This window comes from Tursiops truncatus, chromosome 8 (genome assembly GCF_011762595.2).
Source record: "Tursiops truncatus isolate mTurTru1 chromosome 8, mTurTru1.mat.Y, whole genome shotgun sequence".
Lineage (NCBI taxonomy): Eukaryota > Metazoa > Chordata > Mammalia > Artiodactyla > Delphinidae > Tursiops > Tursiops truncatus.
This window is the reverse complement of record NC_047041.1, coordinates 72,263,712-72,280,067: the sequence shown is the minus strand read 5'-3', so window position 1 is coordinate 72,280,067 and position 16,356 is coordinate 72,263,712. Positions and strand designations below refer to the sequence as shown.

Below are 16,356 nucleotides of genomic sequence, written 5' to 3'. Positions count from 1 at the left end.
AATTATAGTTGAAATATGCATCCAATTTTCAGGGATGCGAAAAACATGAAAAAAATATATACCATAGAATTGAGAAATGTGAGGCTTCCCTATCTGCCCCTTTCTCTGAAACCCTCTTCAAGGGCAAGATGCCATTCTGTCCCCCAACACTAAGCCTTTTTCCTTCTTCCACAGAGCAGCAGGTGAACTATTAGTTAGTTGACCTAGGATCCTGATAATATTGTTAAAACCAAGAATAAAGAATGGACAACTCATCTAATCCTACTGGCCTCAGTTTCTTCATCTGTAAAATGGAAGCAATATCTATGTTCCTCCCAGGGTGATTGTGAGCACTGAATGAAACAATATAGTTGAAAATGACCTATAAACTGATAAGGAATTGCAAAACACAGGAATGACTAGAGTCTGCAGGGAAAGGAAGGGGTTTGGGACTGAGAAAGTGACAAAAGATTCTATGAGAACACAGGTGTGGAGACATCAAGAAAGGGTTCTAGGAGCGGGGTGGGTCGATACACAGAAGGTCACAGGAGGAATCAGAAGGACCAGCAAGATACTTGAGTCTTGGGAGAAGTGAGATCTGATGGTTCTGGAAACTTCTAGAGGAAAAGGTGACTGATGCACAGAGTGAAGAAGACAAGGGTGGGAGGGGAGCCGTCACCCTGTGCTGTGAGGAGGGTCAGGGTCAGTGGACATTTCAGTCTGAGGAGAGACGTGACGGGTGAGTGAGAGGCCTCGGTTACTGGACTTCATCAAACAGGGAGATGGAGGATAAGACATCTCTAGGATCAAGTGCTGAGTCTCTTTTCCATCGGCCAGGGAGCAAGGGCACTTGAGATAGAAATGTTAAGTGGACTGGCCAGCTTCTTTCTGATTGCATGCTCTCTCTTTATTAAAAATTGAGAAAATGCCTTTGCATTTTAAAATAAAGAGATATGCTTTAGGTTGACGGGGACAATGTGGCAGAACAAAAGCCAACCAATTCGAGACACTCACAAAGTGAATGAAGCCAGGACATGGATGTGAGAAAGAATGACTGCTACCCTTGCATTTCAAAGGAATGACAAGGTCACATTTAAATGACAGAATTTCCATTTACTTCAATTCTCGTTTGATTGCCCCAAGATTCTATTTGTGGGCACTCAAAATTTCTCTTCAGTTAAAAACAAAAGCAAAAACCTGACCCCATGAAGACTGCTATCAAGAGAGTGTTTTTGCAACTCAAGAAGGAACCACATTTGCTCTGAAGAACCAGAGGATTGCATTTTGCTGGTGAGCAAAAGGACTGACTTTGTGTCACGATCTCGATTATGAAAATATGGGCCAGGAGGCTGGTTTAGAGCCGCACAACAGCCTTCTCAGCAAGCAGCAATCTCGTATTCCCAGGAAAACAAACACAAGTGGTATAAAAACACTCAGAGAAGGTGGCTTTGAGTAGTTTGTCCTAGAAAAACAAACACAGCTTGGCCTGCAAGAAAGATGGCAGACAGTAAAACAGGTTAGCACTGCTGGCAGTGTGTGGCAAGACTAAATGTTTACTTTAAAACAATACTGGGACTTCCCTGGTGGCTCAGTGGTTAAGAAACCGCCTGCCAATGCGGGGGACACAGGTTCGAGCCCTGGTCCGGGATGATCCCACATGCCACGGAGCAACTAAGCCCGTGTGCCACAACTACTGAGCCCACGTGCCACAACTACTGAAGCCCATGCGCCTAGAGCCCGTGCTCTGCAACAAGAGAAGCCACAGCAATGAGAAGCCTGCGCACCACAACGAAGACTAGCCCCTGCTCACCGCAACTAGACAAAGTCTGTGCGCAGCAACGAAGACCCAACGCAGCCAAAAATAAATTAATTAATTTTAAAAAAGAAAAGAAAAAAAAGAAAACAATACTGGATTCAATAGCTTTTGTGAAGAGCAAAACGTACTTCTGAAATAATACTATGTGAGAGATCTCATTCTTCTCGATCAGAGAGGACAGTTCCAAATGGCCCAATGTAAGGTCCCTTGGGGAAGCATGAGGTCACTGGAGGAATTCATCCAAGTTCATTGATAAGTAAATTACTTACTAATTTTTCATTAGTAAGGGGCAGCCATTGGCAGCCGTAATTCTTAACTAGGGGAGTGGCTCCAAATCACTTGCTGTCAAACCTCACATGTTTCGAGGAGACCCCCGGCTCACCGGGTCTGGGGTAGGTGCTGGATTCGAACGCACGCATCTGGTTACTGAGATGAAGACTACCCACAGAAGAATACCTCTGCCGTCTTAACTAGGCTCTAAGCCTCAAATTTCAGATCTAACATCAATTTCTGGTCTTCTTTGGATAGAGTTACCGATGGAGGAAGAAGTCAAGAAAATAAAGGATTATAAAACACACAGTAGGGCTTCCCTGGTGGTGCAGTGGTTGAGAGTCCGCATGCCGGTGCAGGGGACACGGGTTCGTGCCCCGGTCCGGGAAGATCCCACATGCCATGGAGCGGCTGGGCCCGTGAGCCATGGCCGCTGGGCCTGCGCGTCCAGAGCCTGTGCTCCGCAACAGGAGAGACCACAGCAGTGAGAGGCCCGCGTACCGCAAAAAAAAAACCAAAAAAAAAAACCACACACAGTAGCCTAGTATATTGTTTTGAAAAAAACCCCAAAGATTTCCAGAAATGTTAAGAGAGCTCGGGAGAATGAATAGTTACGGGTAGTTACCAATTATTGAGCCTATAATCAAGGTCAAGCACTGTGCTAGGTACTTCATGTGCAGACTTTAAAGTGAAATGGCAAGTTTCCTTGAGTAGACTCAGGCTCAAGCCAGGAATTATGTGGGCAAAAGCTGCAGATAAATATTAATTACCTCCCTGGTCCAAAGAAGACAAGCTTTTGAAGTTGCTTTTCATTTTAACAGCATGCTGGGAGTCACGCAGGTGGCTTTCTGACAGGCTCACACACACGGATATGTGATCTCAAGCTGGGTTGTGCGCTCCCAAGCAGGAAGCCCGGCCTCTGAGGCATCTCAGCACCTTCCAAAACCTCAGGCTCTGCCTTCTGAGCCTCAGCCCTCGCCAACTCACGGCTCTGCGGGCTCCTTTATAGACTGATCTGATGGGGTAGGAGATCTCTGCCTCTACTCTGACCCCTCACATCCTATAACCACACCACAGTCAGGAAGCTGACTTAACCACCTAACAGCTGAGAGCCTCCATGATGTGGCCTGACCCTTGCCTTTCTTCGATGCCTCCCTCCTTTCCACTTCCTTCCCCCCTCCACCCCAGCCTCTTCCCCACATCCAAGCCATAGATTCTAATTACACTGAGCTATTTATAGCTTCCAAATGCACCGTGGGCTTTTGCACGAATTACTCTTTGGTTAGAATGCTGTCCTTCCCATGCATCCTCCCCTACACAGCATTCATCAGATGTCACCTTCTCCAGGAAGCCTTTCCTGACTTCTTCCAGCCCCACCAAGACTGATCTAGGTGCTCCTCCTATATATTCCCGCAACCTTCACCCTTTATTGCTATCACAACAGCTATCATGTTATAGCAAAACTGTTTTGTCTCTCTGCTGTACCAGACAAAGAACACTAAGATGACAGTGATTGTGCCTGCTTTGCTGTTGAACCCACAGTACCCAGGGCATAGTTGGCACTCAAACGGTTGCTGAATTGAACGCCAGTTGGCAGTGCCTCCTGAACACGTACTTGTGTATATTATCATTACAGAGCAGTCAGCTATTTACTGTGGAGACTTAGACTTTTTTTTTTTCTCTTAAGATGAAAATTTTCAGAAAGAGAAAGGGAAATGAACATTTCTGAGCACTTAATCTATTTCAGGTACTGATCACATGACACCCCTGAGAGCTAAACATTATCATTCCCCAACACACAGATGAGCAAAGGCAGGCTCAGAAGTTAAAGAATTTGCCCAAAGCACAATGCCAGTAAGTGTCAGAGCTGACACTCACACTCACGATGCTAAAGTCTATGTCCTTTTTATTATACCACACTGCTTCTATAATGCTCAGAGGTAGCAATGGCTACCGCCCTGGGTCTGTACTCACATTTGCTGTCAGCTGGGTGGTCAAAGCAGAAACCTTCTCCTGGGAGGCATCCAGCTCCCGCCGTAGTTTGCGAATCTAAAGACGACAGGGCACAGAGTTACTTGCTTTGGGAGTCTACTTACAGGATGAGCTGGGAGAAATAATTGATAATAGCGAAAGACGAAATCCAACTAGCCAACTCTTCCTTACCTCTGACTGGCATTTTTCCTCTGGCTGTAAAGAAAAACAGAGAAGAAATTAGACCAGTTGAGGAGCTAAGAACAGTATAATCCTGCCTACAGGGAGTACCATATTTGGACACTTACAGCAGTCTTAAAGATTTATTAGTTTCTTTCCTGATGGACTTTTCTGGATAAAGTGGTTCAATTAATATGACCAATCAGAAAGGCCAAATACGAACAGCACATTATTTTAAGAAATGAGAAAGAATTAGAAAATACGCTCCTGTTTTGGTTGTGAGGAGCCCCCTGTCCCCATGTGGAGATGACGACAGGGAGAAGCTGTGATGAGAAGGGGGTACGCTAGGGCAGAGTTGCCAGATTTAGCAAATAAAAAAACAGAACACCCAGTTAAGTTTGAATTTTTTTTAGTTTAAGTATGTCCCATGCAATATTGGGGACATACTTATAGTAAAAAATGATACGTTGTTTACCTGGATTTCAAATTTAACTGGGCATTCTGTATGTAATCTGGCGATCCTACCTGGGAGGCAGGGAGGACGGCTCATAGATTAATTCTGCCCCGTTTTATCCCTCCCTCTCATCTCCCTAGGGCACTGAAGCAGCAGGTCAGGAAGGTTCCTGAAGTGGGGGGGGGGGGGGGGGAGGTGGGAACCCCTGTCAGCCAGCCTGGTGACTCCCCAGGTTGTAAGGACGAAGGTGGCCTGTCCCTTCCTGCTGCTCCATCTCTAGTCCCCCAGTTACCTGTGACCCTGGGGAGTAAAGACGAAGCCTGTAGGCCCTCTTACCGGCAAAGCCTTCCATACTGGGCCCTGGGTCTGGGGTGTCACAGCAGTCGGCCGGCCAGAGACTACGAGCTACTTACCTCTTCCCATAGGGGGAGCCCACATGGGTTGGGGGGACCTGCAGCAGGGGGAACTATTCCTTCTCTCTTCTGGGGTTCCCGTGGGGGGTCCATAAATGAAGAAACCCCCAACCCTCCCCAACTGCCTCCGCAAACACGCCCTTTCTTGGAAATATTGGAAGTGTTCCTGCCCTTCTCTCCACACCCCACCATTTGCACTTCACTGGGGTGGAACAGTGACTTGGGAGCCAGGTAGGTGAGTGAAAATCAGGAAGGACCCTATTTTGTCCTTGAGTCCTCTATGTGTGTCCTAATCCAATTTCACTAGTGATAAACCCATTCTTTTAAAAAGTCAGCATCTGGTTTCTACTTCTCGATTAGTTCAGGATGCAGAGGGGTATGATTCATTAGGCCCCGCAGTCCCGATATCTAACAGCTGGGACAGGTGGGTAGCCCTTTCCTGTCTGACCGCCCTTCACGTCCTGCTCCTCCCACCGCCCTCACTCCTGATCCTGCCCCAGAAAGCCCTTCCTCCAGGCTGGCTTCTAACAGCAGTAACTAATTGTTAGGTGCACTGGGGCCAAATCAGTTAATCCTTGCAGTAACTCCACAAAGTAGGTTTGTATTCCATCTGAGGCTCAGAGAGGTTAGATATCTTGCCTAAAGTCACACAGCTGGACAATCTCCCCATCTAAGAAACACTTTCAGGAGAAGGTTTGGAGAAGTCCTCAGGGCTTACTCTTCCCTCTCTGATAATATTCAACCACCTCTCTTTGTCTCTCCGTCTGCCTGTCCATCAATTCATCCCCGCCACCATCAGATATTTATTGATTTCTAACTACGTGTCAAGCACTGTTTTAAGAACCTGGGATACATCTGTGAACATGATCAAGTCCCTCACATCTTATGTTGCTTACATTCTGGTAATAGTAAGTAGCATTTTATTGAACACTTACTATATGCCAGAGACGGTTCCAAGCACTTGACATTCATTATTCATTTAATCCTCATAACAACCCTTTCAGAAGGTACTGATATAATTTACTCATGGCGACAGCTGATAAGTGATAGAACTGGGATTGGATCCAAGGTAGTCTGGCTCCAGAGCCTATGATCTTAACCAGCACTTTCTCCTGCTCTGACTATAGCGACATTCTCCTGGAGGCCTTCCAGAAATAAGGCCCTGGCTTCTGAGTCTGATCCAAAGGCGAAAAGTGAATGGTGATAACGTCACAGCTATCTAACATTTGGGAGGCGAATGGAGGTCTGTTAGCAGGCTGAACCATCCACGGAGGACCAGCCCTACTCCTAAACACTTCTATCAACAGCCTTCCTTGGGCGGCTGCCACTGTCTGTCTCGGTGCCCACCTGTCTCTGGGGTTGGAATCCTGTTCTCAACAGCAGCCTGGAGAAATCATGTGTTTTGTATCTTGCCCCAGCTGCTGCTGCTCTTCTGTACATCTGGGAACTCCGAGAGAAGCTCCGGGCCTCTCTCCACTAGGCAGTTCCCCTGGGAACTCAACTGTTGCTCCCCACCAACCAAGAAAGCCAATCTGAGGCCACGTGGCCTCTTCGATGTTTTTCTACCCCGAGGGCCGGCCGCGACCTCTTCATGGCATTTAGTTAGCATCAGGCTGTCTTTTCTTTCCTTTGGAATTAAAATCACAGGCAAAGTGCAGCCAGAATGAACATTATTGAATATCTAAGAATTACAGGGATTTCCGGGGGGAGAAAGCCTACTATCATCCAAGAAGAGCCTTTAAAACACTCTGGCCTTAAGCAGACTCTTTGGTCTGGGTTCGTGGCAACTTAAGAGACTCCAAGGATCTCTTTTTAGACAACAAATACGAACTTATTTACCTTTTCATTTACAAAGGCGCCTGAGCATTTGTTTCTGAATTTCATCATCACCAAGGAGCTAATAATAGATAAGGGACCACACACCAGTGCTTGGTGGTAGCAGAGTCTAGCCAGACTTGCAGTTTTCCTTGGAATTAGCATACCACTCCATCATGAAAATATTCAAAGGTTAGAGTATTTTGTAAAAAGTCTGCAAAAGCAACTTACATTCTCAGAGGAGGCACATATAAAGAACAGTCCATGGGAACCTTTGACTCACTGACTAGTGGAATGTCAGAGGTTGTAGGGACCTCAGAGACCAATTGGCCTAGCTCCCTGAGGCCAAGGGCAAAACGGAGACCCCCAGAATAAGAAGGTAATTTGTCCAAAGTCAAACAGTAAGGGAAAAACTATGAATAGGCCTCGGGTCTCCTACTATCCAGATAAACATGGAATTAAAAATTATTATTATTAGGTCTTTGGTAATTTGTGAATTTGTATCAACTCAGAAAGGACAATTTCAAATTTCATGAAAACACGAACTTCAGGTCCACACACCTAGAACAAGAGCTACTGAAAGAGAGGCCTGTAGCTGTAAGAACTCCCGGTGGTTGGCGCGAAGGGGAAGCAGCCAGGAACTGCAAGTGATGGCTTCCTGCAGCTGAGTTCTCACAGGTGGAGGAGCTCGTGCTCTTTCCCTCCCAGGCTGGCTGACGCAGGCCAGCCCCCATTTTTCACTTTTCTGAATGAAAAGTGTGTTGACAGGAAACCCTGGGAACTCCCTGGGAAAACATGGGGTTTGGGCGCTGAAATGTCTGGTGTGGCTGCACTGCACCAACCCTGTGAAACTAGAGTTCCCCCCCCCCACCTCCGCCCCTCCCACCCCCGGTGCCCTCTGTGCCTCTGGCTTCCTCTTTCGGCAGCAGGCTCCTCTCTCCACCTAAACCACGCCCTCAGGGCTCAGCCCAGAGACTTGGTGCCAGTAAATACCGTGGAAGAAGTGAATCTAGGCAGAAAAGTACCACCTCTGGTCTGGTACCCATGTCACAGAGTTTCATTCTAGACGAAAGGACTCAGTAGATGCAATAGCTGATCGTTAGAAGGCCATCCCTATGCTTTCTTGGATAACGGCTTAAATAACCCCTTCCCAAGGTTACCATATATAAAGTCTTGAAAATGAAAGCCAGGACTTTGATAAAACTTCAGACAAGATGACTAGCAGAGGAAAGAGGTACTGTGGAATTGGAGGGGCAAGGTGGGTAGGAGCAGAAGAGAACGTTTCTAGGTCCTTCAAATCAGACCGTGTCAGCAACCACTGAAGTCTGTTTGCTCACTATAGGCCTAAGAAAGACAGTCAGGGCCTGGGCTCTCTGGCTTAATTCTGGGATGGTCTTTTACTTACAGGGGGCTATCTACAGTCTGTCCCACTACAGAGCCGAGACACCTGGCATTACCAAAAACTGAATTATTAAAACATCTGTCCTCCATGGAATTAAGGGCTAAAGAATTCCCAATTCCTAATTAATCAAATGTTTTTTTTCCTACAGGAATTCCCAAGTTAAAGTTTTTAAGATAGTTATGCACAGAGCTATAAAAAGTAAGCATACTGAATAAATCCAGTACTATATTTGATTGTTTGGCTTTTGTTCAGTAGACCTCTCACTGATGACAGCTGTCATTTACGAGCGCTTCCTCTGTGCCGCATACACTCTATTCATTGCTTTACGTGCATTTTCTTATTTCACGCAAACGTATTTTCTGAACACCTACTATATGCTAGGCCCGGTTCTAGGCACTAGGAATAAAACCAGAAAAAAGTCCTTGTCCTCAAGGAATTTATATTGCAGTGAACAGTAATATTCGTAACTTTAATTCTCATTACAATGCCACAAGGTAGGGGCTGCTGTCCTTTCTACTTTACAGACAAAGGAACTGAGGCAGACACAAAGTCAAAAAAGGCATCTCACACATTCTAACTAGTTACCACTCGAAGCACAATGCCACTTTGACAAAAGTCAGCTCCTGATTTATTGGTTGGTACATCAGTAACTGTTTGTGAATTTCAACCCTTGTTCCCTAATTAATTGATTCCCTTATAATGGAAATACTCTCTCTAGGAGACATGCTATTTTATTTTTGACACAGAGAGCCACACAGCATTGATTTATACTCACTGTAGAATAAATTGATGACGTGCTGGAAACCAAGGAGAGTGAGGATCCATGAACTGTTTAAAAAAAAGAAAAGATAGAAAAGGTGAATTGCACAGTTGGCTACTACGGAGCCGAAAAGGGGAAGGGAAGGAGAAACTCAGCATTAGAGGACATTACCAGGCTTGCAGCAACTGAACCTCATCTTGACCCAACCTTTCCTGGTTTGGTGACAGGTCAGTGTCAAGTAAGGAATAATTTCCTATGGGAGTCATTTCTCTATTACCACATTTTTTTCTTACACCATTCTATATACTACCCCTGCTCCAACTATCAAAATAACACATAATTACTAAGTTATATGTTTCAAGTACAGAGAAATGTTAAGAAGCATTTTCACTGCCATAACCTGTGTGACTCATAATTCTATTACCCAGAGGCAACTTTTACCTGCTCTGTTCCAGCATATTTTATTCCTTTCTTTTTTCTGATGTATTCCCTTAGGGTTAAGATTGGGTTGCATATATATTTTATATCCTGCTAGCAACTGCCATTTGTATAAGCAAAAAGATGAGCTGATTATTTTGAGCACAGGATGCTGGCTGTTGGCCACGGTAAATTCATTCTAGATGACCACGTGCTAGAACCTTGTTTAGAAAACATATCCACAGAAACATAGATTCTTCATTTGATTTCTATCATGTCTACAAAGTGTTCTCTCTTCTGTTTGCGACTGGTATTTTGGGTACCATCCTTGTGCCCTCCTCACCCCCTCCTGCCCCCAGCCAATGGAGACATTTTATTTTCTGTTTTCATGTAATTTAAACCATGGTCTTTTCCAGGACTAGGTATTCTGGCTGACTTCTCTTCTTGGAAACCAGATTCTTTAATGACATTTTCTTAGTAATCTCCCAACAACTTGTTTGAAAGACAGAAATATGCCTGTTGAGACACCACAGACCTTCTAATGGGGCACGGCTTCCCTGACCAGGAGTGGAATGCCTCTACCCCACGCTGCGCTCTCACCTGCGGTCTGAGGGTGGGAGGCTGGGGAAGAACTTTCCATGTGTACTATACGGCTTTCACCTACCACCCAAGGAGTGAACTCAACTTGGATCGGCGGTTGGCAGAAGCTACCTGCCCACAGATATCCCAGCAACGGCTCAGCCGACCACTCTGGTGCCTCCACACCGTCTCCCCAACAAAGCTTCCGACCTCCCATCCTTCATTTAGGTGCTCCTGTCGCACTCTGAATCCTGCACGGCTCTCTCAAGCATGGCCTGCGTGGTACTTGGCCATCTCAGAGTCTCTGCCCATTCAGTTCCTTTGGTTTAGGAAGTTTCCCACTCCTACCCATCCAAATCACCAGGATCAGCTCAAACAGCATCTTCTCCTGGAGCCCCATCTCATTTCCCGACAGCCACCGGGATGGGCTTCCTCCCTCCTCTAACCCACACAGCTCTCGGCTTGCACTTCTGGTCCTCTTCTCTCTTAGACGGCGCCAATTGCTCTGAGGCTATCCCTGCACCGTCACTCAGATCCACCCTCTTCAGCAATGCCCGAGGTTCTAGATCTTTTCCTCCTTTCTTTCTCCATCCATGACTCATCTGGCCCATGCGCCTAAAAAATCAGTTGAAGGTGTTAACGGCCAATAATGGCTTTCAGTGTTAATATGCCCACATGTTAACAGAGGCCTCTCATGCCCCAACCTAGCGGCCTAATGGTCCAAAGGGGTAAGTTACTTTAGCCCCACGACACAGACACTAGGGGGGAAATTACGCTGGAGGCCAAGTTGAGGGAAGAGAGGTGACTAGCGCGGAGCCGTCCTTCAATCACAGCACCTGCCAGACGCCCGCTCCGGAGGCCTGCACAGGGCTGCTGCGTGGACTCGGGCTGCTGAGAAATGGAGGTCTGTCTCTTGTATTTCTCTACCTCACTCACATGGATTCACTGATACTGCCTTCAGCAATACCGCAAGACAGGCTTGGGGCCGCAGGCAGAGAGGAGCGCATCCGGCAGGCTTCGGGTGGAGGTAATTATTTTTCTCCGTAATTCATTCCTCTCACTTGTAAATGGCAACAGCGAGGCTGTGGTCCAAAGAAAGAGTCCTTGCTTTCCAGATCAACCCAGAGCTAAATATGGCTGCCTGAACCACTGCAGCTGGCCTTCCTTCAAGAAAACTGAGCCAAGGCAGAGCCCGGGTTACGTGGCTGGGATACTTTTGGACCACAGAATGCTTGTGAGACTTACAAAGCCAGAGCAGCAGAAGCATGCTCCGCAGCTTCCTCCCTATACCTGTACCTCCAAAAATCTGAAGATACAAGGCACCACGGAGAATATCTAGGCCTTCTCTGCCGCTGACTCAGCTGAAACCCAGAGAGGTGGAACAACCTGCCTAAGGTGCTACAGCATTCAGGGACAGAATCTGCAGACCAGAAATCTGGAGGTGGCTTTGCCCTTGAGTGACCTTGTTTACTGGTATCTGAGGGTTTTTTGTTTTGGGTAAAGCTTTTTGGTATATTTAGAACGGTTTCCTAAACCCCTCATTCAGTCTACATAGGCACAATCTGGGGCCAAACAAGCAAAAAGTGCATGTTTGAGAAGAACTAGAAGGCACAGGTAGGGGTGAAATCACAGGATGGAATGAGACAACTGGGCATACTCCAGCCAATAAAGCAAACAAATGCCTCTGTTGTCACACTTGGGCACCATATATATATCTACGGATATAGATATAGACGTAGATATATGTATATATTCAGCTTCATACTAATCGAGCACTTCCTCATACTACCATTTGAAGTAATCCTCATCATCATAGAGAATTTGTAGGTAATATTCCCAGACAGGGCAGGAATTTCTATCCCTAATGAACACAGGAGTAAATTTAGGTCCAGAGAGGCTAAGCCATGTGGTCAAGCACACACAGCTGGTCAGTAGCAGAGAGAGAAAGTGAGTCTGGGTATTGCACTCTAGTCCTCGCTCTGCCACTGGGGGCTGTGGAAGGAAGGAGTCGGTGAGAATGAGATGCAGTTCTGATGGCTAATGGGCTGCCCTCTCAACCAGCGGAGGAAGCATAACTGAAAATGGCGACCACGCTGATGAAGGTGCAGGGTTTGCTTCAGACACGAAAGAAAGCCCAGCTGTGGCCAAGGAAGAGACAAGTGTAAGGCAGGATTGGGTAGAAACACAGAGGGCTGAGAATCAGGAGTTCAGGACATAGTTCTGGCTGCAAAAAGTCCCCAAGTCACTTCCTCTGTTCAACTTTGCCATAAACAAGATGGGGTTGAAATGGCCCATGGGGAGAAGGATAAAACCAAACATGACAACTGTAACAATAGCTACCACTGAACTGAGTACTTACTATAAACCCCTTTCAAAGTCATTCTGCTAAATGCCTTCCAGGATTTATCTCACCTAATCTTCACTTCAGTCCTCTGAAGTAGGTACAGTTGTACTTATTTTCCACATTCTAGTGAACAGGAAATAGGCTGAACAGGGTCAAGTCCCTTACCCAAAGTCACCTTGCTAACAGTGGAGGTGCCAGGACTTGAATCCAAGTGTAACTCAGGGGCTAGAAACACAGGAGAGCTGCAACAAAGATTTATTTACTAATAAGCTGCTCCGTTTCTGTGGGTTCCATATGAACTGATTTAGACTGCACCAGTTCTTGGGGATGACTGGTAAAGTCCCTGGATTTTTTTTTCTCCAAAAACATTCATTTGAAAAGTGCCTCAAGCATCTCCCTAAAGTGCACTAGTAAAGTTGACTTGAAGATTGCATAATGCATCTGACGGAAAGTAATTTACCTGAAATAACCTTGAAAGGTTGCACCTGGGCCATGCCTGTACCTCATCTACATATTTATGACTTCCATTTCCTTCAAAATGGAAAGTGCTAATTAAATCCCACAAAAACCTCACTCAAGTACTTGTGCTAATTCTTCCTAAACTTTCTTTCTGCTTTCTGGCATATGATATCTAACTGCCTCTTATCAATATAAGGAGGTTCTATTCGGTCCCAACATGAGATGTGGATTTTTTCCCAACTGTTTCTGCAGTACCAGGAGTTTATGAGGGGGAAAAAAAAAAAAGTCGTCCCCCAATGGAATTAAAAACACCGAATGGCACAAGCCCTATTTTGTTTTTGTAATGTAATAGCCTTGGAAGAAATAAAATCAATCTGATGTCAAATTTCCCAAAAGATGAAGATGTTACATGTTTCTTAGTATATCGACAGCAGTCTCTACCTCTTCTCCCCAAATTTGATTTTACCGCTGCGCTTCAGTTCCACATCACCATGAATCAGCAGGTTTACAAAAGTCTAGACGCTGCTTGTGGGCAAGCCCTTTATATCAATGTCACTTTGACATCTCGGATATGCCACAGTGGTGCTGCCTGACGGCTTGATTCCAGATGGAATAAAAAAACCCATCTGATGATGATACTGTAACGGTCCTGGACCTTTATGAGGTCAAGTGTGCTTGTTTGGACAAGTTGCAGCACTGAACACGGTTCACTCAGGTACACACGGGACACAGCAGATGAATAGGGCACAGGGCACTCTCCATTCATGAGTCATTATCAGGAGGGCTGGGAAATGCTTTGTGGCCATGCTTGGTTCGCCCACTGATCAGAAAAATGTTAAAGACAAACTGCCTACTCCTTCACCTTACGGTCAACGTGCCCTCCACGATTACGACTGATTTCTAGCTTTTAAATCCAGCAAAACGCTCTCAGTAACTCAGGCTCTGCCCCTCCTTAATCCTCTGTCCCAGTGGGTTCCCACAGATGGATTTACAGACGAGTGTCTGCTCAATGGACGCAAATGATACATAAATCAGAGTGGAGAGAATTAAGGAAGGTTAACCAGGGGGCAACTGCTCTGTAACTAAACTCTTTACAACTTTTGTTAAAAAGAACACTGGGCAGGGCAGAAGCTGACATCTTGCATCTCTCTCCCTCTTGACTTGTTTAGGGGTTTCCTCGACAGTCACAAGTTTATTTGTTCTTTCCTACCAGGAGGACACTGGGCATCTTTCCCCATTCTCACAGGGACCTGGGAGCAGAGGGAAGTGCCTGTGACTCCCCTCCCCACCCCCCATTCTGTTCTGTCACTGGCAGAAAAGGCACAACCAGGGCCATGGCCCTCAGCCTTGGCTCCATTTGCTCCAAGAGTCCCCCCTCCTCTGGCTGGGGACTTCCAGGACATCAATGCTGAAGCTCAGTTTTCAGGCTGTAACAGGTACTAACATTACTGGATTAACATTTATATATATTATCTCATTTAATTCTCATATTTCCATGAGCCTGGTACTCCTACTTCATCAGTGAAAATACAAAGGCACAGAGAGGTGAAGTTAACTTGCCCAAGATCATACACCTCAGAAGTAGTGGAGCTGGAATTCAAACCCTGGTATTATTATCCCATATTCTTAACCATTTGTCACCGGTACTGACACCAATGTCTTATCATCCCCATCTGTGGGAAGCTTTTGGGGGTGGGGGTGATATGCCTTCCCAACATTTTGACTGCTTGCTCACCTAACTCACACCTTGACTGAAGTAGGAAAGAGAAATGAACTGAGTTAGGAAGATGGCTGATGAAGATGCCCACTGTAGTTTTCTGATTCAAATGAACAAAACATAAAAATCCAACACCAAATATTCCCAGTTAGCAAACAAAGAAGGAAAAGGGCAAAACTGAAAGCAACAAACTTAAAAAAACTGGTGCTTGAGAAAAGAAACAGAAAATTCTGGAGCGAAGGGGAGAGGCGTGGCTGCCGACAGCCTCCCAAAGCCATACGGGTGTGTTGGCACAGGGAAGCGAACTCTCCAGTAACTGGCGTTGCCAAGATGGTGTGCCGGCGGCTGAATCTCACAGTGGCAGTGCATGCCAAGAAGCTAGGCCCACGTCCAAGGGAGAGAAGCCTGGAGCGGAACTCGGTCACCCCCAGGGTTCACCCGTGTTTTGTCTTCCCTACAGTCCTTTTTAGGTTTGGTTTTGTTTTGGGTTTTTTTGCGGTACGCAGGCCTCTCACTGTTGTGGCCTCTCCCGTTGCGGAGCACAGGCTCTGGACGCGCAGGCTCAGCGGCCATGGCTGACGGGCCCAGCCGCTCCGCGGCATGTGGGATCTTCCCGGACCGGGGCACGAACCCGTGTCCCCTGCCTCGGCAGGCGGACTCTCAACCACTGCGCCACCAGGGAAGTCCTTCCCTACCGTCCTGCGAGGTTAATTAAGAGTCAGACCCTACAATTCAGAGTTCCCCAGCCCCCCGCCCCAGAGTAAGTGGCGAGTTGGAAACTTGTACAGGTGGACTCTTAGGTCAGTGACGTGAACTCGGTATAGAGGACTGTTAACCGCTCTGCACAACGTGAGAGAGGGTCAACCTCCTTGCTTCTTACCTTCTTCAAACCCATCCCGGAATGAGCCCGAGCGGCTCATGGTTCGGCTCTTCTCGTCCAGGGACATGGAGCTGTTCCGGAAGCGGCTGTCCGTGTACGGGTCGTACTGCCCGTCGGCGTTGGAGAGGCTGTGGGTCCTCAGCATGGTCGGGTTGGACAAGCTAATCTGGGTGACAGTGGTGGGACTCGCTGGAAGGAAAGGAGTCAGTCAGAGGGTTGGAGATTCATGTCCCGGCTCAAACCCTAAAGGGGGACGAAGAGGAGGCCGCTTACGATGAGCCATCCCCGTCCCCGTCAGCTTCTCTCCCTTGTCTATTTTCTCAAAGGTGGTCACACCGGCACCTGAGTAACACACTTACAGCTAAAAAGTGAGGAAAGGTGGGTCAGTTCCAAAGCGAGGCTCTGGGCCTCAGCTTTCCAACCTGGCACATTCAGACAAGCTAGTGTCACCTTCCAGGCATGAGCTAATTACTTTCTGGGCTCATCTGGAACAATTCTCCCTAAAGCCAAAAGCCCAAAATAGTCCAGCCGGGCTTTTGATCAGATGGGAAGCATTTGTGCATGACAAGAAACCCTTGCCTCAAAGAGTTACAGCCAGGAAAGAACAATATGAACACAGGTCTCACTGTCTCAGATGGGGAAGAGTTCATAATGGTGCCGGCAGAGCTTCAGTGCAAAGGGGGTGCATTTACCTTCGCCGAAACTGGCTTTCTTATTAAAATCCTGTCCATTTCAGTAACGTAAGATAGTTCAGAAGTATGCCTTCGGTTCATTAACGATGAGGAGTTAACCCTTACTTGATCAGAAGTCCTGAAAGACTGAGTTTATTATTTACAATAATCAGAAAAGGCTGCCTCTCTAAAGAACGAGAGGAGACTGGAAAAAATATTTCCCTCTCTT

At 46.6% G+C, this 16,356-nt stretch overlaps 1 protein-coding gene across 14 annotated transcripts in view; it reads right to left on the bottom strand.

The window, feature by feature from the left end:
* Nucleotides 1-16,356, bottom strand: part of NAV2 (neuron navigator 2) — an 854,704-nt gene that overhangs the window by 42,912 nt on the left and 795,436 nt on the right. For all 14 annotated transcript variants that reach the window (XR_012333484.1, XM_073808687.1, XM_073808684.1 and 11 more), the window contains 4 exons: nucleotides 15,457-15,645; nucleotides 9,076-9,128; nucleotides 4,229-4,252; nucleotides 4,040-4,114 (listed from right to left, as the gene is read on the bottom strand). Coding sequence is in view for 13 of the 14 variants with exons in the window: in XM_073808687.1 (XP_073664788.1) it covers nucleotides 4,040-4,114; nucleotides 4,229-4,252; nucleotides 9,076-9,128; nucleotides 15,457-15,645 (341 nt within the window). In the remaining variant the exon portion in view is untranslated. The remainder of the gene's footprint in view (nucleotides 1-4,039; nucleotides 4,115-4,228; nucleotides 4,253-9,075; nucleotides 9,129-15,456; nucleotides 15,646-16,356) is intronic.